Raw genomic sequence first — 19190 nt, 5'->3', positions numbered from 1 at the left:
TTTGAAAACTTCGAACAGAACAATATTTATTCTTCATAATTTGAAGTCCACAAGTATTTAACCTTTGTACAATTCTCATGACAACAAACCCCCATTTAACTTTGTGTTTGCAGCAGGCTAATATATCTACTAGTTTGAGGATATTATAATTGAGCCTGAGTATCATGTACCAACTGGTTGTGTAATGCTTTCTGACCAAATGATAACACTCTGCCCTTAAAAACAGTAGGACTGCATCCCAAATGGCACCCTATTCCTTAAATAGTGCATTACTTTTGACCAGAATCTTATGGGCCCTGGTCAAAAGTAGTGCAATATATCGGAGATAAGATGCCATTTGGGACAAAGTAGGTAGTTGTCCCTAACCACTAACACATGGTTAGATTTATTTCCTTGCCCCTAATGGTTAAGGTTACTTAAATCTGATACTAGATCTGTGGTTAGGGGCAATATCTTCCCTCGAATCAGAAACAGTACTGTTGAGGAAAGACATCAGGGTTGTGTTCAGTAGGGCACAGCACTGTGGAACATTCAGATAGAAATATGGTACGTAGAACCAACATACCTCTCTGACAAGTAGAATAAAGAATCATGTCAACTCTATTCATGTAATTTCTTTCTGCATATTTCCACAACGTATCCCTATTGAATGTGCCCCAGGATAGGCATCTGTGGGCAGGCTGCCGGTACAGGAGACTGAGGGTGCTTCTCTCTGTGGGTGAACTGAGCTTATTAATACAGTGGCCCACACAGACCTCGTTCTGGAGAGCTGTGGGTTCCTGCTGTTTATTTGTCCCATTCAATATTTATGCAGTATAGATATATGCAATATAGATAAAACAGTGCTGTCTGGATCTCTGGAAACACATCTGGGTGTGAACCATTGATCTCGATCAACTGTACAGTATGAATGGACGTGTGTCTGTGTCAAAGAGGCTGACGAATATCTATACAATGTGTGTGCCAGTCTGTCATACCGCATCTGTGTGCGTTTCATGGTTATCAACAGAGTATGGTCAGTCAGTCGGTCGGTGTGTATCTGCGCACCAGTCAGTCTATCGATAGAGGTAATCAGCTTGTATGTTGGCAGCAATCTCAGCCTCCCACTTGTCTCCGTTATTGAGCAGTTTCTCTTTGTTGTAGAGCAGCTCCTCATGAGTCTCTGTGGAAAACTCAAAGTTTGGGCCCTAAGGGAGAGAGAGGTGAAAGAGAGGGTGGAAGAAGAATGAGAGTGGAGACACCACAACAAATAGTTTTACAGGTCCTTTACGCCAACCTCAGTCACAGGGATCTGAACAGCCAGACATCTACAGAGGAAGAGGGGTTGGTAGAGGGGTAGAGGGGTTTTGTGCCAAATGGCACCCTATTTCCTTTTGGTCAAATGTAACGCACTCAGTAGGGAATAGGGTGCCATTTGGGACACCGGCCACAGTAGAGAGGTAGAAGGTCCAGCTCACCTCCACGATGGCATCAACAGGACAGGCCTCCTGGCAGAAGCCACAGTAAATACACTTGGTCATGTCGATGTCGTAGCGCGTCGTCCTCCTGCTGCCGTCCGATCGGGGCTCTGCCTCGATGGTGATGGCCTATGTAATGGGGGGTGGGTAAATCACGTTTAGGGCAGTGAGCCTGAAGGTGTTGTGGTATAGCAGACATAGGAAACGGTAAACGGTGCACTTCTTTTGACCAGGGCCTATAGGGTGCACTATGCAGGGGTCTATGTACGTGCACCAATTTTGGACGCAGCCATGGAAGTATTTCCGTTGCAAAGTGCAGGTGTTTTGATGCCCTGGGAGGGTTAGGGATATGCAGATGTGAATAGTACAGGAGTGTAAACACTACAGGGGCCGGTTGCACCAGTTGGGACGTAACTATGTCAGATGTAAAATGCGCTCAACGCCGGACCAAAAAAAAACTATACCCGTTGCACCACCTGGGAGCAAGCCTTCTATGAGCGGTCTAGCAGGGAGCAGGCGGCGTAGGGTGTTCAATTCAGACTGTCTTCACAATACCAATAGAAATAACAGTCATCCATTTTCAAAAGCATGTGAATCTCACGTTCGTATTTCACAACCTCCGCTGACTTTTGGAGTTGCCTATGCACGAGTCATTAGCAAAATAATACTGTAGATTTGGGCAACATTATAGCATGCTAAAATGTTTCTGATCAGTGAATAGATGATCAGAAACATGAATAAATGAGCTAAATGAATGAATAAATGAGCTGCCACCTTCACTTATTTTCCCAGCCAGAGACCAAATATACAGACGGAGATTAGTTGAAACAGAATCACATCGGACAAGTCATCGGCTTTTGGTCAGGAGTAAACAGCAAAATCATCAACTTGTTATAGGCTACATAACATGCTATCAAAATGGTCTGATCAGTGGTAAATAACAGATGAGTCATCTAGACTAGAGATCAACCGATTAATCGGAATGGCCGATTACAAGTTTTCATAATAATCGGAAATTGGTATTTTTGGGCGCAGATTTGCCGATTTTTTAAACCTTTATTTAACTAGGCAAGTCAGTTAGGAACACATTCTTATTTTCAATGACGGCCTAGGAATGGTGGGTTAACTGCCTCGTTCAGGGGCAGGACTACAGATTTTCACCTTGTCAGCTCGGGGATCCAATCTTGCAACCTTACAGTTAACTAGTCCAACGCAATAACGACCTGCCTCTCTCTCGTTGCACTCCACAAGGAGACTGCCTGTTACGCGAATGCAGTAAGCCAAGGTAAGTTGCTAGCTAGCATTAAACGTATCTTATAAAAAACAATCAATCATAAATCACTAGTTAACTACACATGGTTGATGATATTACTAGATATTATCTAGAGTGTCATGCGTTGCATATAATCTGACTGAACATACAAGCATACAAGTATCTAAGTATCTGACTGATTAGTGGGATTTATTTCCTTAATGCGTTTGAGCCAATCAGTTGTGTTGTGATAAGGTATGGGTGGTATAGAAGATAGCCCTATTTGGTAAAAGACCAAGTCCATATTATGGAAAGAACAGCTTAAATAAGTAATGAGAAATGACAGTCCATCATTAATTTACGACCTGAAAGTCAGTCAATATGGAAAAGTTCAAGTACGTTCAAAGTTTCTTCAAGTGCAGTCACAAAAACCAAGCGCGATGATGAAACTGGCTCTCATGAGGACCGAAACAGGAAAGGAAGTCCCAGAGTTACCTCTGCTGCAGTTACCAGCCCAAATAAAATGCTTCACAGAGTTCAAGTAACAGACACATCTCAACATCAACTGTTCAGAGGAGACTGGGTGAATCACACCTTCATGGCCGAATTGCTGAAAAGAAACCACACCAATAATAAGAAGACACTTGCTTGGACCAAGAAACACAAGCAATGGACATTAGATTGGAGGAAATCTGTCCTTTGGTCTAATCAGTCCAAATTTTCGATTTTTGGTTCCAACCGCCATGTCTTTGTGAGATGCAGAATAGGTGGAACGGATGATGACCCTATAAGATGACCCTTCTTTCTTTTCTCTCCAAAACTCTTGAACGTGCCGTCCTTGGCCAGCTCTCCCGCTATCTCTCTCAGAATGACCTTCTTGATCCAAATCAGTCAGGTTTCAAGACTAGTCATTCAACTGAGACTGCTCTTCTCTGTATCACGGAGGCGCTCCGCACTGCTAAAGCTAACTCTCTCTCCTCTGCTCTCATCCTTCTAGACCTATCGGCTGCCTTCGATACTGTGAACCATCAGATCCTCCTCTCCACCCTCTCCGAGTTGGGCATCTCCGGCGCGGCCCACGCTTGGATTGCGTCCTACCTGACAGGTCGCTCCTACTAGGTGGCGTGGCGAGTATCTGTCTCCTCGCCACGCGCTCTCACCACTGGTGTCCCCCAGGGCTCTGTTCTAGGCCCTCTCCTATTCTCGCTATACACCAAGTCACTTGGCTCTGTCATAACCTCACATGGTCTCTCCTATCATTGCTATGCAGACGACACACAATTAATCTTCTCCTTTCCCCTTCTGATGACCAGGTGGCGAATCGCATCTCTGCATGTCTGGCAGACATATCAGTGTGGATGACGGATCACCACCTCAAGCTGAACCTCGGCAAGACGGAGCTGCTCTTCCTCCCGGGGAAGGACTGCCCGTTCCATGATCTCGCCATCACGGTTGACAACTCCATTGTGTCCTCCTCCCAGAGCGCTAAGAACCTTGGCGTGATCCTGGACAACACCCTGTCGTTCTCAACCAACATCATGGCGGTGGCCCGTTCCTGTAGGTTCATGCTCTACAACATCCGCAGAGTACGACCCTGCCTCACACAGGAAGCGGCGCAGGTCCTAATCCAGGCACTTGTCATCTCCCGTCTGGATTACTGCAACTCGCTGTTGGCTGGGCTCCCTGCCTGTGCCATTAAACCCCTACAACTCATCCAGAACGCCGTAGCCCGTCTGGTGTTCAACCTTCCCAAGTTCTCTCACGTCACCCCGCTCCTCCGCTCTCTCCACTGGCTTCCAGTTGAAGCTCGCATCCGCTACAAGACCATGGTGCTTGCCTACGGAGCTGTGAGGGGAACGGCACCGCAGTACCTCCAGGCTCTGATCAGGCCCTACACCCAAGCAAGGGCACTGCGTTCATCCACCTCTGGCCTGCTCGCCTCCCTACCATTGAGGAAGTACAGTTCCCGCTCAGCCCAGTCAAAACTGTTCGCTGCTCTGGCCCCCCAATGGTGGAACAAACTCCCTCACGACGCCAGGACAGCGGAGTCAATCACCACCTTCCGGAGACACCTGAAACCCCACCTCTTCAAGGAATACCTAGGATAGGATAAGTAATCCTTCTCACCCCCCCCCCTTAATGATTTAGATGCACTATTGTAAAGTGGCTGTTCCACTGGATGTCAGAAGGTGAATTCACCAATTTGTAAGTCGCTCTGGATAAGAGCGTCTGCTAAATGACTTAAATGTAAATGTAAGTGGTACCCACTGAAGCATGGAGGTGGTGGTGTGAGGGTGTTTTGCTGGTGATACCATCTGATTTATTTAGAATTCAATGCATACTTAACCAGTATGGCTACCACAGCATTCTGCAGCGATACGCCATCCCATCTGGTTTGCCCTTAGTGGGACTATCATTTGTTTTTCCAACAAGACAATGATCCAACACTTTCAGGCTGTGTAAGCAGTATTTGACCAAGGAGAGTGAGAGTGCTGCATCAGATTACCTGGCCTCCACAATCACCCAACCTCAACCCAATTAAGATGTTTTGGGAAGAGTTGGATCGCAGAGTGAAGGAAAAGCAGCCAACAAGTACTCAGTATATGGGGAAACTCCTTCCAGACTGTTGGAAAAGCATTCCAGGTGAAGCTGGTTGAGAGAATGCCCAGAGTGTGCAAAGCTGTCATAAAGGCAATTGGTGACTACTTTGAAGAACATAAAATATATTTAGATATTTCCATCATAAGTTTTTGGTTACTACACGATTCTGACAGTTAGCCTAGTGGTTAGAGCGTTGTGCCAGTAACCGAAAGGTTGTTGGATCCAAACCCCGAGCTGACAAGGTAAAAACCTGTTGTTCTGCCTTTGAACAAGGCAGTTAACCCACTGTTCCATCATTGTAAAATAAGAATTTGTTCTTAACTGACTTGCCTATTAAATAAAGGTTAAATGTAAAATAAATAAATAATCCATGTGATATTTCATAGTTTTGATGTCTTCACTATTACTCTACAATGTAGAAAATAGTACAAATAAAGAAAAACCCCTGAATGCGAAGGTGTGTATATACACACACTTTATGGGGGAATGTTGGCGTTGAATAGGTTGTCCTCAGGGCACTATTAAAAATGAGACACTTGTCTCAATGGGCTTCCGATTTAAATAGAAGTTAAAAAAAGCTATCATATTAATTCCCACAGTAACTCTTTATGGATCCATCTAGTTGTGGTTAAGAAAAGGTTCATGCAGTGGTGGGCTATGCAAAGGGATGGACTGTTCTCTCTATGGAAGTGACATGCCTTGCAAAGTTTAGAACTGCCACGAGGATGGCAACAGCCTAGTAACGGGCGCAGCCTAGCAACCATCATTATGAAGCATTAAATCTCATGCTTACACTGGACTAAGCTACGACAAGTCTTATTTTGGATTGGTGCAAACAGGTGTGAATCCTGATCACAAAGTCTGACGTAGCTACACATTTAACATTACATTTAAGTCATTTAGCAGACGCTCTTATCCAGAGCGACTTACAAATTGGTGAATTCACCTTCTGACATCAGTGGAACAGCCACTTTACAATAGTGCATCTAAATCATTTAAGGGGGGGGGGGGGGAGTGAGAAGGATTGCTTTATCCTATCCTAGGTATTCCTTGAAGAGGTGGCCTAGCACACCTGGCCTAGCATTTATGACCACGTTTTTACACCCAACTGATGCAACAGGTCACAGGTGTGTTTCTATGTACCTGGGCAGGGCAGATGGCTTCACACAGCTTGCAGGCGATGCAGCGCTCCTCTCCAGAGGGGTACCTGCGCAGGGCATGCTCACCGCGGAAACGGGGCGACAGGGGCCCCTTCTCAAACGGGTAGTTTATGGTGGCCGGCTCTCTGAATAGGTAGCTCATGGTCATGCCCAATCCTGGGGGAGCAAGAAGCAGGAAGTGATGTTATACACTGCACTGGCTGCATCCAAAATGGCACCGTACAGATTTAAGGTAACTCTACTTTGTCAGTATGTAGCCTTTATCACAGTCATTGAAAGGCTGATCCCTGATCTTTTGGTGCCCTCTTGTCAACCCCTATGAAATGTGTCACAGGAGTTTGCAAAATAGCAACAAAAAAACCTGGGACCAGGTTATTCAGTGGCATTGTCTGATTTTTATTTTATTTAACTAGGCAAGTCAGTTAAGAACAAATTTTTATTTTCAATGACAGCCTAGGAAAAGAAATGACACCCTGCTGGCCCATGGTCAAAAGTAGTGGACTATATAGGGAATACAGCACCGTTACAGACATGGGGGTTGGTGTCATGAAGAGTCAGGAGTAAAACTGACCTCTGAAGAGCTCAGTCCACAGCAGAGTCTGAGCGGCTCGGTCTGTTATGGACTTCATGTCTGTGGGCAGATCCTGAGCATTCACATACTCTACAGAGAGAAGACGAGAGGGAGGGAGAAAGAGAGGGAGGTAGAGAGACAAAGACAGTGAGATTAATGTTGAGTGTCTGAACATTCATACTAATCAAAGGCAAACAAAGTGCAGCTGTGTCGGGATCACAGTGGTCAGGTGTATATGAGAGACACTGGGTGTGCTCGTTTTTGAATTCCCAGGTGCCCCAGATGGGTGGGGATTTCCCTTTAGGACTAATGGAATGCCGCCCACCCAGTGATGCAAAACGAACGCACCTTGAGAGCCAGGGTAAGAGATCGTACTTACTGAATCCCTCTCTCTGGGCCGACAGACTGATTGGACGCACCAGATTGTGTCCAGCCGCAAAGGCGCCTGTGGGGGGGGAGTCAAATTATGACCGAAAAGGCAGAGGATGGAATAGAGCTACCAGGGAAGTGTTTTCACCACAAGAGGTCAACAATTAGCAAGTAGACTTCAATGACAGCTAACAGCATTGACTCGTCTTAAGTTATTACATTGAGAGCATTTAGCACACACTCTTATCCAGAGCAACCTACAAGCAGTATCTTCATAGATAGTTGAGATGTGTTTTGGGTATCTGTATCCACTGTTTACCCCAAATAACTAAGTATAGCCTAAATTTCCTCTTGAACTGTTGATGACCAGAGTGACTTTTCTATCACCAAAGCAGTGCACCACACCATCAATATCCATCCCTCCCTCCCTCACGTGAGGTCTTACCTGGCCGGGACACGGAATATAGTACACGCAACGCCGCAGACATGTCTGGAACACGTCAACAACACAGGAAGAGGTAGAGAAAGAAAAACAGAAACAAGTAATTATTGACCATGTGACACGCAAGTGCAATACAGGGTATGTGCATATAAATTGGCATATAATTTATTTGTATTTTTTTAAAGGTCACTAACCTATTGAAACCTGTTGCCAGATCATACATTGTACTCAATTCAGAAAACCTGTATTGGTCTTACTTTGTTTGTCATGACATAATGTAAAGATGTGCCTTATGTTATCATCCAAATAACTTGTCTGTTTGTCAACAAACAAACCGTAGGTAGATAGCTAACTAAGTTCCATAGCTAAGAGGTTAGTATGTGTTCTTGTTACTAAAATCGTTTGTGTGTGATGATCATTATGACCCGTTACTTTTTAATAAAAATAAAAAATGTATTCATAATACAAATATCCGCTTACATTGCTACATCAAACATGTCTAACAAAACAAAACACAGGTATTAACAAGCAAATACTCAAACATACAAAAAATATCAATAAAATAAAACATTTTTTTTTAGTGCAATTGTATTTACTCTGAAAAAATATTATTATAAAGATTCAGGAAGATGTTATTCTCGTAGTTATTAACTAGGGTTAATGTTTTAATAAGATAATTAAATTCAATCAGAAAAATGTGTAATTGTGGTATAGAATTTTGGAATTTTTGTTCGTGTATGAAGTATTTGACAAGAATTTAGAAAAAATTAACAATCATTTCAGTGGTCTTGTCATCATTGCAATAGTAACATATCTTTCATGTCAAAAACATAGGCAGTGTTCATAATGGTAAATAAGTATTTAGCTAGGTTTCCCCAAAATTCTGACCTTTTTCACAGAAAACGCAGATATCAGTAGCCACATATTTGGATATCATATAATTATATGGATATATCTTATGTAAAATGTTGAAGTGCACTTCATTAACTGTATTTGGTATACAGTATTTGTTATTATGACCCTTATGTCATGCGCTCTGCTGGTCCTTGTGACGACAGAGAGAAGAAGTTACTACACCAAAATTAATATCTGTTAACAGCATAGGTTAGTTAGTACGTTAGCTTGCTAGTTGAGGGCATGAGTGTTCTAGCAAGACAAATGTTTTCCCAGAAAACAAAAGCCAACCGGCTACACAGGTGACCCAGGCCCTGTTCAACGCTATTTTTTACTGCGTGACATGATATATTGTAGCAAAATGTATTACTACCAAAACGCTTTACGCTATGACAAATGCATGTTGTTAGATAGGTACTAACAAGCATTGGCGAGCCGGCTAGCAACAACCGGTTAGCCATAAAATCCTCAAGGACTTTTCCAATAACTGACGTTATGTAGCTTTAGCTGTAAAAGCAGCGGTCATACAAGTACCAACAGGCAGTAGAAATATCAACAAAGATATTATGTGTTGTAAAATATCTTTGAAACGATTGCAAATAAGTATGTAGTTGATAAAATAACGTAAAACTCACCGACGTGTCGCTATTTGGCCTTCTAAACCAGAACAGCGGACGATTTGAGAAGTGCAATTTGCGTGGGCAGGAAGTGAAAGAACATTATGACATAATGTCGCGTTGGACGTCAAAAAGTCGCCATTTTTGTTGTGGCACAGGTGGTAAGGTCAAAAGTTTGAAAATATGATTTTCTGTCCTAAAATACAGTGCTACGTGAAATTATTAAACGTATTGTTGTTGTTTTGAATTGATTGAGCTTCATTCAGTATTTAGTAGTGATATTTTACACACGCACACACACACACACACACACACACACACACACACACACACACACACACACACACACACACACACACACACACACACACACACACACTCTGCTCGAATCCCCGAGCTGACAAGGAACAAATCTGTCGTTCTGCCCCTGAACAGGCAGTTAACACACTGTTCCTAGGCCGTCATTGAAAATAAGAATTTGTTCTTAATTGACTTGCCTAGTTAAATAAAGGTAAAATAAATAAATAAAAATAAACACACACACACACACACTCACACAATGCTTAGTAAGGGATTTGCCAGTGGCTAATGAAGCAGGATAGTTTTAATTGGAGATTGTTTTTGATGACGGTCTCACTTTGTGTAATCTTCACTCTCCCATCCATAATTCCCTCTATCTCCTCATGGTTGTGGACTCTAACCAGCCGTCTTAAAAGTAAGTACTGTACTGTATTACAATTACATGAATTACTCTATAATAGCAATGATTTTCTACACATTGTGAGGCTTTCAAGATTGTATAATTTGACTAACCAACAGTATTTGACTGCATTCATTTATATCTTTATAACATATAATCACTGTTCTTTCTCTTCTCCATCGCTCAGTGAACGATTGGGCCAACAGCAGCACATCGGTAGTGTTGGAGCGGTCTTGGACAAGGGTTGAGAGGTCAGTGCTGGTGGCAGTTCTGAGCGTGGAGATGGTGCTGGGGGTCATTGGAAACTGTCTGGTACTACTGGTAAAAATCATGGTAGGTAACTGTTATTAACTCTGAGTGTGTGTGTGACTACACACACACTTCTCTCCCTGACATACTGTTAGGAGATCTAACCAAGGACTCGTATATCCTCTTTGTAACCCAGTTTTCTGACTGAAGCTTACTTCTGTGAGTGCGTTATAGTTTACATATGCCTGCCTGATGGTGGCACTCTTTTACAAAATGTCACAGTACAAACAAGCTCTTTCTGCTGATGAAGAGACACTGAGCAATGCCAATGAGCAGAGCCCATATAAATATAAAAAAGCTTGAAATAGAATAATCTCTCTCTCCGTCTCTTTCTTAGTGTAGGGGTCGGTTTCCCTGTAGATACTGGGTCCCGTTCGTCAGTCTGACCCTCTCCGACCTTGGCTCCTCCCTGCTCATCATCTCTGGCTCCTTATTGGCTATGTTGACTAAGGGTCAGAGGTCACCATGGTGCGAGGTCGTCAGCTTGCTCAAATTCGCCTTCATCACTTCCTCTATTGGAAGCATAGGTGAGACTCTCCTGGGCCTAGGTTGTAGGCGTTTTGAATCCGCATTTCACTTGGAGAAACAATAGTGTTACGGGACTGACTTTGATGACCACGTAATGCGCTAACCAACTTCTCTACACACACACTTTCCATTCTCATCATTCTCACTATTCACTTCCAAACACCCACTCCTCTCCTCACACGTGCATATTTTACATCCAATTCAACAATCCTCAATCCACTTACATCTAATGTTTGTCCCAAATGGCACTCTATTGCCTATGTAGTGCACTACTTTAAAAAAAAAACGAATTCCTCCACACTCCACAGCGATTCTCTGCGTACAGCGAGCCAAGGTCGTGGCCTCCACAGGAAGAGGCGCCTCTGTTGTCGTGGCTCTGGCTTGCCTGGCTTCCTGGTTGACAGGGGTGGTGTTTGGGAGCATCCCTGTGGTCTACAACTGGATCAGGTGAGGGAAGGTTGTGGTGTCTTGTAGTTTTTGGGTCATACAGTGAGGAAGACTAGGTCATTGTTAATTTATCTTCTCTTCCATCAATGTACTCTGGTCTATCTTTAGCCCAGTTAGCCAATCTAAATGAGGGGTTTTGCACAGAATTATAATTATTTGGCCAATAATGGGGGCCCAAAGGAAAAAATGGGCTGGTGTCAGGCTCTCAAGGAAAAAAATAGGCAGGTCTGTTAGAAATGTCCAGGCCGAATTTGGTCCGGTCCGTCCCTGCCTCTGAACTCTCTGTCGCTCTCTAACTTCCAGGTACGACCCTTCAGAGATGCTGTGTGCAGTGTTCTGGGAGAGCAGTTACTCTGACATGCTAGTCTATATCCTCTGTGCTTTCTCCATCTGCATCTTCCTCCCCTTCATCCTCATCCTCTTCTGCTCTCTCTTCACCGCTGCGTGCTGCAAGAGGAACTGTGACAGGTATGTGTTGTGATTTGTGAGCATTTGGGTGCATTGTAATAGTCTGAAATGGTCACCTCCCCCTCGTCTCGTGTACATCATCTGCATTGATGTGAAATAACTGCACATCAATTTCCTGATGCATGCACGCCATTCTTGCTTTACCAAAGTATCTTATTCAAGCTAGAAATGGAGGTTCCATTCACATATACTCAAAAATTACAGATCAGTGCAGATGATGGAAAGGCGATGAATAGAGAAAGCAACCTCACATAGAATGAGAGGCACCCAGATTAGTACCTTCCTCAGTAACGGCTCTCTTTCCCTCTCTCCTTCATAGTGATCCAGATGACCTCTCCTCTGTCACTCCTCTGATTGTGGCCTTCTACCTGTTCTGCTACACTCCCTTCGCTGTGTCTGAGGTGACACAGACACACACTCTCTTCAGATTAATTTTGCCATTCTCCTCCCTGAAGCCAATGGTTATTTTTTACCCTCACTTCCCCACAGCTGATTCTCCTGGGTAGACTGGACCTATCCCCTGCACCTGATTGGCTGAGAACCCTGTCATCAGTGATGTCCTACCTAGACTGCGGGTTGAACCCCATTATCTACTGTGCCAATCAGGACTTCCGGGAGGCGGGACTTGCTCTGTTCTGGACCAGTAGGAAGTTATTATTCTCTGAGCCTGTGCTGACAAGCATGACAAAGTTGGAATTGTAAAGATTGACCACAAAATAAATTATGGAAAGTTGGTGGCTAAAAGATTTCTCATAAAACTTAAAAAACATAAACATAACATTTAATTCCTCCAATTTGAGATATTATGACAATGATTGTTTTGACATATTTGTTGGAAATATATGTTGCACTGATGTTGATCTCTTAGATTAGATGTTAACGAACGCGATGTCGTGCATTGGTTAACATTACAAAGAAAAAACAAATATATATCTTCATCATTCTTAAATCATTGGCTGACTCAGTTCTTGCCGCCTTTTCCCCTCTGCATTTTATCAACCCAGCCTACCTGTACCTACATTTCTTTTCAATTCTGAATTAGGTGTGATTGACCTACTATCTAGAATATAACTTCAGTGGATGACCGACACAATTGTGTCATTTGTCCTTGAAGGGGGTTATGTTTCTTCTACACAATTTCTGCTCCCTTAAGTCCATGAAGACAATTGAATGAATTAACACACATTAGTCGCAGACAGACTCAGATCTATTGCCATTAATCATCCATGAACAGACTTATTCAGTCCGTTTTGGTGAAGCGCGTGAGAAAGCAGAAAGTGTAGTGGAACTGCAGAATGTCACACACTTTGGACCAGAAGTGTCCAGTGAGATGTTGGAACGGTCGGTACCGGGCCAGGGTGTGATCCAACAATTTCAGCAAAACGAAACCACTGCAGGACAGTACGGCAAGACCCAGGTATCTACGGGAGTGGCAGTCCCCATGGTTACGGTTTACCCCTACACCTTTGATGACCGCGAATGCCACATGACATCCGAGGGCCACCTCGAATCCTTGGTCGTGCACCAGCGAAAGACCATAGCTGAGAATGGAGCATAACTCGACCGTTAACATGTACCGTGGCCGCCAACCGTGCTCGATAAAATCGCACCACACCAGCACCCACGCGAAGATGGGAAGCGTGAACCACTGGTCCAAAACAGCGGGCGCACGAAGGAGAGTCGCGAGGCGCACCCACTGCACAGGTGCATAGGCAATGGCCATGAGTGCGAACATGTCTTTGACGTAATCTGCCCTAGTGTCTCTTTTACCGTCCGTCCGTTGAAGTAGCCAGTAAATGCCCATGAAAATGTATCCCAAATTGACCAAGGAGTTGAATGGCATTGCCAGGTAACAGGGTAGGTAGTCAACTGTCTTTTCCGCGTAGTGATCATAGCTCATGTCGACTAAAACGCTGTTGAATAGACCAGTGTTCGCCAAAACGACACAAACACAAACGGGCACTAAAACGTGTAACAATGCAGACTTCATTACTATATCATATAGTCCAACGCATTCGTACAATAATTGTTTTAGGAAGAATGGAAAATTAAACGTTTTGACAGAGCAAGTTGCGACACAAACTTTTCATGTTGTTTTCCGGGATTGGAATCACATGATGGCGCCAATGATTTATACACTAGATGACTAATGGGCACTGTTTTGAAGACCCCGTGCCTCCATCTTGGCACTCCCCACCGTTTAAGAAAAATATGTAGGAAGTTTTGATATGCGTTTATTAATGTCTACATTTGCTTTTGACAAGTTTATTCTATTACAGACACCTTCATGTATACGTTAATATATTTAGATCGAAACATAAAAGTAAAACATTTGAAAATATATAAAAACATTTTCTTTAAAGTATAATTTTTGTTGTTGATTGAAGTAGCTATTTACTGTACATATAGGTAGGGGTAAAATGACTAGGCAACAGGATATATATAATAGACAGTAGCAGCAACATAGGGGGTGAGTGTGAAAGTGTGTATGTGGAGTCAGTATGCATGTGTGTGTTGGGGTGTCAGTGTAGGAGCCAACTTCGGCTTGATCTGAAAATGTGGTCGTAGACTCCGTATGGAGGGTGTGACACAATTGCGTAGCCTCCGGAGGCACACAGCGGCCAAATTGAGCTCCCAAATTCTGTAACGGATGGCTCCGTATAGCTCTGCATTGACATGATTGGTTGACGGTAGGTGGGGGCGGGAAATCCTGTATAAACACAAACTCACTTCCTTCACAACAGCTCTGCACTGCGCCGTGAAGCGCAAGAAGTATGAATGCCCTGACTTCTGCAGAGGCTGTACCACCGTAAATGATGGAGCCTTCCTTTTTTTTACACCACATGGTATAGAGTTCCTGGATAGCAGGGACCTTGGCCCCAGTGATGTACTGGGCCGTATGCACTACACTCTGTAGTGCCTTGCATTGGATGCCAAGCAGTTTCCATACCAAGTGTTGATACAGCCAGTCAAGATGCTCTCGATGGTGCAGCTGTAGAACTGTTTTAGGATCTGAGAGCCCATGCCAAATATTTTCAGCTTCCTAGTTTCCGCTGGCTGCCCCTCCACCACAGAAAGCACTGCGCTAGACTGAAACACCTGCATTTTGGAGCTGCCTTACTCAAGAAAGCAAGAAAGAGACCATGTTTGTATACAGCTTTATTATTGACAGTTTTGATATTCATTCATCAAGATCCATTACACCGCATAGCATAACAAGCTGCTTAATACTGATATAGAAATATACTTTCTTTCTTCAAACATGCATTCCAGATGAAATCCTGCGATGGGGTTGAGCGGGTAGGTACTCGGGCAACCGGACATGACCCATCTCCAGACCTTCTCTGGAAACCTTCTTCCATTCCTCACTTCCCTCATCAACAAATCCCTGACCACTGACTTCAAGATGGCCAGAGTCGCTCCCCTCCTCAAGAAACCAACACTCAACCACTCTGACGTCAAAAACTATAGGCTGGTATCCCTTCTTTCTTTTATCAAAACACTTGAGCATGCCGTCTATGACCAACTCTCTTATCTCAGAACGATTTTCTTGACCCTAACCAGTCAGGCTTCAAGATGGGTCACCCACCTGAGATCATTCTCCTCTGCATCATGGAGGCTCTCCAAACTGCCAAAGCTGACTATTTCTCCTCTGTTCTCATCCTCTTAGATCTATCTGCTGCCTTTGACACGGTGAATCATTGGACCCTCCTCTCCTGCTCTCACTACTGGTGTCCCCCAGGGCTCGGTTCTAGGCCCTCTCCTTTTCTCTCTGTACACCAAGTCACTTGGCTCCGTCATATCCTCACATGGTCTTGACCTATCATGGCTATGTGGACGACTCTCAATTACTTTTCTTTACCCCCTTCTGACACCCAGGTGCTGACACGCATCTCTGCATGCCTGGCGGACATCTCAGCTTGGATGTCGGCCCACTACCTCAAGCTCAACAAGACCGAGCAGCTCTTCCTCCCAGGGAAGGCCTGCCCGCTCCAAGACTTCTCCATCATGGTTGACAACTCCACTGTGTCCCCCTCCCAGAGTGCAAAGAACCTTGGCCTGATCCTGGACAGCACTCTGTTGTTCTCTGCAAACAAAGCAGTGACTCGCTCCTGCAGCTTCACGCTCTACAACATCCATAGAGTGCGACCTTACCTCACACAGGAAGCGGGGGCAGATCCTAATCCAGACATCTCTCTCGACTTGCTGTTGGCTGGGCTCCCCACTTGTGCCATTAAAACCCTGCAACTGATGCAGAACGCAGCAGCCCGATTGGTGTTCAACCATCCCAAGTTCTCCCATGTCGCCCAACTCCTCCGCACACTCCACTGGCTTCCAGTCGAAGCTCGCATCCATTACAAGACCATGGTGCTTGCCTACAGAGCAGCAAGGGGAACTGTCCCTCCCAACCTCCAGGCTATGCTCAAACCCTACTCCCCAACCCGAGCACTCCGTTCTGACACCTCTGGTCTCTTGGTCCTCCCACCTCTATGGGAGGGCAGCTCCCACTCAGTCCAGTCAAAGCTTTTCTCTGTCCTAGCACCCCAATGGTGGAACAAGCTTCACCCTGACGCTAGGACAGCAGAGTCCCTGCCCATCTTCTGAAAAACGTCTGAGACCCTACCTCTTCAAAGAGTATCTTAAATAATCCCACAGCACCCCTCCACCCCCACCCTTTTATCGAATTAACACTCGCAATTGACTGCTGATAACTACTTAATTGAGGAAAATGTACATACTACGCCTGAGATAAATGCACTAACTGTAAGCTGCTCTCGATAGCAGTGTCTGCTAAATGACTAAAATGTAGATAATCATAAAGTAAAACATTTTTGAATTACCCACAATCCTGGAAAAATGGAGCCACTTGGCAAGTTGTTGCAAGAACTTCAATTACATTTTTTTTTAGAAATAAGATTAAAATTGAGTAAATTAAATCACTACATTTAGTCTCTCTTTGGTTATCCTAATAAAAATAGTTACATTTTGAGCAACATATTAAATTGGATTTATTCTAAAATGTTGGGGTAAATGAACAAATCACTGAAACTACTTGAATTCATTTTGATTAAGTTTATTTGTATACATTTTTTTTTTGTCAATTTCAATTAACCCCAGAAATGTTTTTTACACTGGTGAATGACAGTAACAGTTTTGTTATTTATCCTAGAAGTGGGCTCGGCCTATAAATCAGCATTAGTGGGAAATCAGGTGTAGTGGGACATTTGTGTTTGAGGGTACTATACTATGATACTGTACACTATAAAGTAATTTCAGTGTGTACAGAATATTCAAGTAAATGGTAAGAGTGGGTGGGGTATGTTGCCAAAGTCAGCCCAGGGTTCAACTGTTGGAACAGTATTGTGGTTATATTGTGGTTGAGGCTGGCTTTGAAACAGGTGGTCCGAAACTTGACTCTCAGTACAGCAGATTCCTCTCTCGTGTGTGCCACCAGATCCTACATTCACAATCGGAGGCCCCTTTCAGGTAACGGGTGACCTGAATCTGGACCCTCATCCGTGGCACGGTAGCATCTGCCACACGTTCGACTTCAGGCCCTTGGTATTACAGCCAGACACCTAAGATACAAAATGCAAGAGAAGTATTAGAAATGACATACTATGTTAACATATTTCCCTCCCCCACCCCCTATATTTTTTATATATACATTTGTGACAGTCTATAAAAACATTTAAGTTGGTAACAGTTATGTTTGTACCTTCATGTCTGCGGCCCAAACTTGGCACCGTTGGCCAGTTGTAGTGTCTCTCTCCTGGTCCTGTTTGAAACAATAACGCCACATTGAAATGAATACACAGAGTTGCAACATCAATCAAGGGGCTTTTTTCTCCTCTGAATGTGCATATAACGTTAGTCAATGTTGTTAGCAAGATGGCTAGCTACATAATTCGGCTAGCAAGGACACAATCGGATAACAAACTAGCCAACTTAATAGCATTTCCCCCAGAATTTAGCTTTCTAGCAACTGCCAAGTTCATGTTTCAAGCTAGCTAAGCAGCTAACATTAGCAAGCCATCTAACATTAGCATGCTAACGAAGTATTGTTAGCGAGCTATCTAGCTTGCGTTATTGTCGTGTTTTATGTTAATGCATTACACAAGTAAAACTACACACAAATGAAGAAAGCTGTAACATTACTCACTTGAACAAACAAACTTTGCATTCCATTCTGGTGCATGAACAGATGAGAACAAAAAATGTTCAAACGCTTTGGTTCCATATTTGAACATTTCAAATTAAGTCTATTGACTCCATTGAATGACCCACTATGCGTGATCCAAAATCCAGGCTAGCGAATTGGTGCTCCATCTATTTACAGTCCCTTCAGAAAATATCCACACCTCTTGACTTTTTCCACATTTTGTTTTGTTACAGCCTCCCTTTGAGCATGGTGAAGTTTTCCATTACACTTTGAAATGTGCGTCAATACACCCAGTCACTACAAAGATACAGGTGTCCTTCCTAACTCAGGACTGGGGAAGGTGGTCCACCCACACAGACGGTGCTGTGAACAAGGTGCAACAGCGCCACTATCAGAGCTAGAAACACAAGCATTTCGCTACACCCGCAATAACATCTGCTAAACATGTGTATGTGACCAATAAGATTTGATTTGAGTTGCCAGAGAGGAAGGAAACTGCTCAAGGATTTCACCATGAGGCCAATGGTGACTTTAAAACAGTTAGAGTTTAATGGCTGTGATAGGAGAAAACTGAGGATGGATCAACAACATTGTAGTTACTCCACAACAATAACCTAATTGACGGAGTGAAAATAAGGAAGCCTATACAGAATACAAATATTTCAGAACATGCATCCTATTTGCACAGCCTGATGTCACAGACTAGACGTAACATAGTGAAGGTAAATCCGGGACACTCAAATTAGTATGATTTGTTATGTTTGGTATGGTTACACAAGACATATAGCTACAAAAACTAAAGTAGGGTGGTTGGTCTGGGTGGATGGGTGGGTGTATAATGCGAACATTAAGGACTGGGAAGTTTTTCAGGATAAAAAAAGAAACGGAGTGGAGCTAAGCACAGGAAAACCCGGCTCTGCTTTCCACCAGACACTGGGGGATGAAATCACCTTTCAGTAGGACACTAACCTGAACACAAGGCAAAATCCACACAGAGTTGCTTACCAAGGAGACAGTGAATGTTCCTGAGTGGCTGAATTTTGAAAATAATAATGGGCAAATATTGTACAATCCAGGTGTGGAAAGCTCTTAGAGACATACCTAGAAAGACTCCAATAGACTCCAGAAGCCGAAAGTGCTTCTACAAAGTATTGACTCAAGGGTGTGAGTACTTATGTAAACAAGATATTTCTGTATTTAATTTTCAATACA

The 19190-nt window shown here is 43.7% G+C and overlaps 3 protein-coding genes and 1 long non-coding RNA gene across 4 annotated transcripts; 1 reads left to right on the top strand and 3 right to left on the bottom strand.

Moving 5' to 3' along the window:
• On the bottom strand, window positions 1-9446 carry ndufs8a (NADH:ubiquinone oxidoreductase core subunit S8a). Its single transcript, XM_064926203.1, has 7 exons — window positions 9382-9446; window positions 7856-7900; window positions 7421-7486; window positions 7042-7131; window positions 6454-6626; window positions 1458-1586; window positions 1-1187 (listed from the first exon to the last, which is right to left on the bottom strand). Exons 2-7 carry the CDS (start codon window positions 7896-7898, stop codon window positions 1056-1058), a joined length of 633 nt encoding a protein of 210 aa, XP_064782275.1. The 5' UTR covers window positions 7899-7900; window positions 9382-9446; the 3' UTR covers window positions 1-1055.
• Window positions 9447-9475: 29 nt separating this feature from the next.
• Window positions 9476-12588, top strand: si:dkey-9i23.8 (beta-1 adrenergic receptor). Its single transcript, XM_064925849.1, has 7 exons — window positions 9476-9482; window positions 10251-10396; window positions 10710-10899; window positions 11209-11347; window positions 11651-11815; window positions 12135-12216; window positions 12305-12588. The coding sequence occupies exons 1-7, from the start codon at window positions 9476-9478 to the stop codon at window positions 12515-12517; spliced, it is 942 nt and encodes a 313-aa protein (XP_064781921.1). The 3' UTR covers window positions 12518-12588.
• tmem187 (transmembrane protein 187) lies at window positions 12580-13942 on the bottom strand. The gene has a single exon (XM_064926202.1). It carries the CDS (start codon window positions 13803-13805, stop codon window positions 13056-13058), a length of 750 nt encoding a protein of 249 aa, XP_064782274.1. The 5' UTR covers window positions 13806-13942; the 3' UTR covers window positions 12580-13055.
• Window positions 13943-16849: 2907 nt separating this feature from the next.
• Window positions 16850-18356, bottom strand: LOC135506817 (uncharacterized). Its single transcript, XR_010450566.1, has 3 exons — window positions 17979-18356; window positions 17535-17594; window positions 16850-17394 (listed from the first exon to the last, which is right to left on the bottom strand). It is a non-coding gene; the product is annotated as an uncharacterized LOC135506817 (long non-coding RNA).
• Between the last annotated feature and the right edge of the window lie 834 nt (window positions 18357-19190).

The sequence above is a fragment of the Oncorhynchus masou genome, chromosome 20 (assembly GCF_036934945.1).
Source record: "Oncorhynchus masou masou isolate Uvic2021 chromosome 20, UVic_Omas_1.1, whole genome shotgun sequence".
NCBI classification, from domain to species: domain Eukaryota; kingdom Metazoa; phylum Chordata; class Actinopteri; order Salmoniformes; family Salmonidae; genus Oncorhynchus; species Oncorhynchus masou.
The sequence above is the reverse complement of the archived record's forward strand: the minus strand, read 5'-3'. Positions and strand labels throughout refer to the sequence as shown.

Excerpts from the sequence above, each read along its gene's own strand:
- ndufs8a (XM_064926203.1), bottom strand. The coding sequence starts at position 7,898 with ATGTCTGCGGCGTTGCGTGTACTATATTCCGTGTCCCGGCCAG. Across the intron at positions 1,587-6,453 it reads AAGCCATCTGCCCTGCCCAG|GCCATCACCATCGAGGCAGA; the intron begins GTACATAGAAAC and ends CCCATTACATAG. Across the intron at positions 1,188-1,457 it reads CTGTTGATGCCATCGTGGAG|GGCCCAAACTTTGAGTTTTC; the intron begins GTGAGCTGGACC and ends TCTCTCCCTTAG.
- si:dkey-9i23.8 (XM_064925849.1), top strand. Across the intron at positions 10,397-10,709 it reads TACTACTGGTAAAAATCATG|TGTAGGGGTCGGTTTCCCTG; the intron begins GTAGGTAACTGT and ends TCTCTTTCTTAG. Across the intron at positions 11,816-12,134 it reads TGCAAGAGGAACTGTGACAG|TGATCCAGATGACCTCTCCT; the intron begins GTATGTGTTGTG and ends TCTCCTTCATAG.
- tmem187 (XM_064926202.1), bottom strand. The coding sequence starts at position 13,805 with ATGAAGTCTGCATTGTTACACGTTTTAGTGCCCGTTTGTGTTTGTGTC.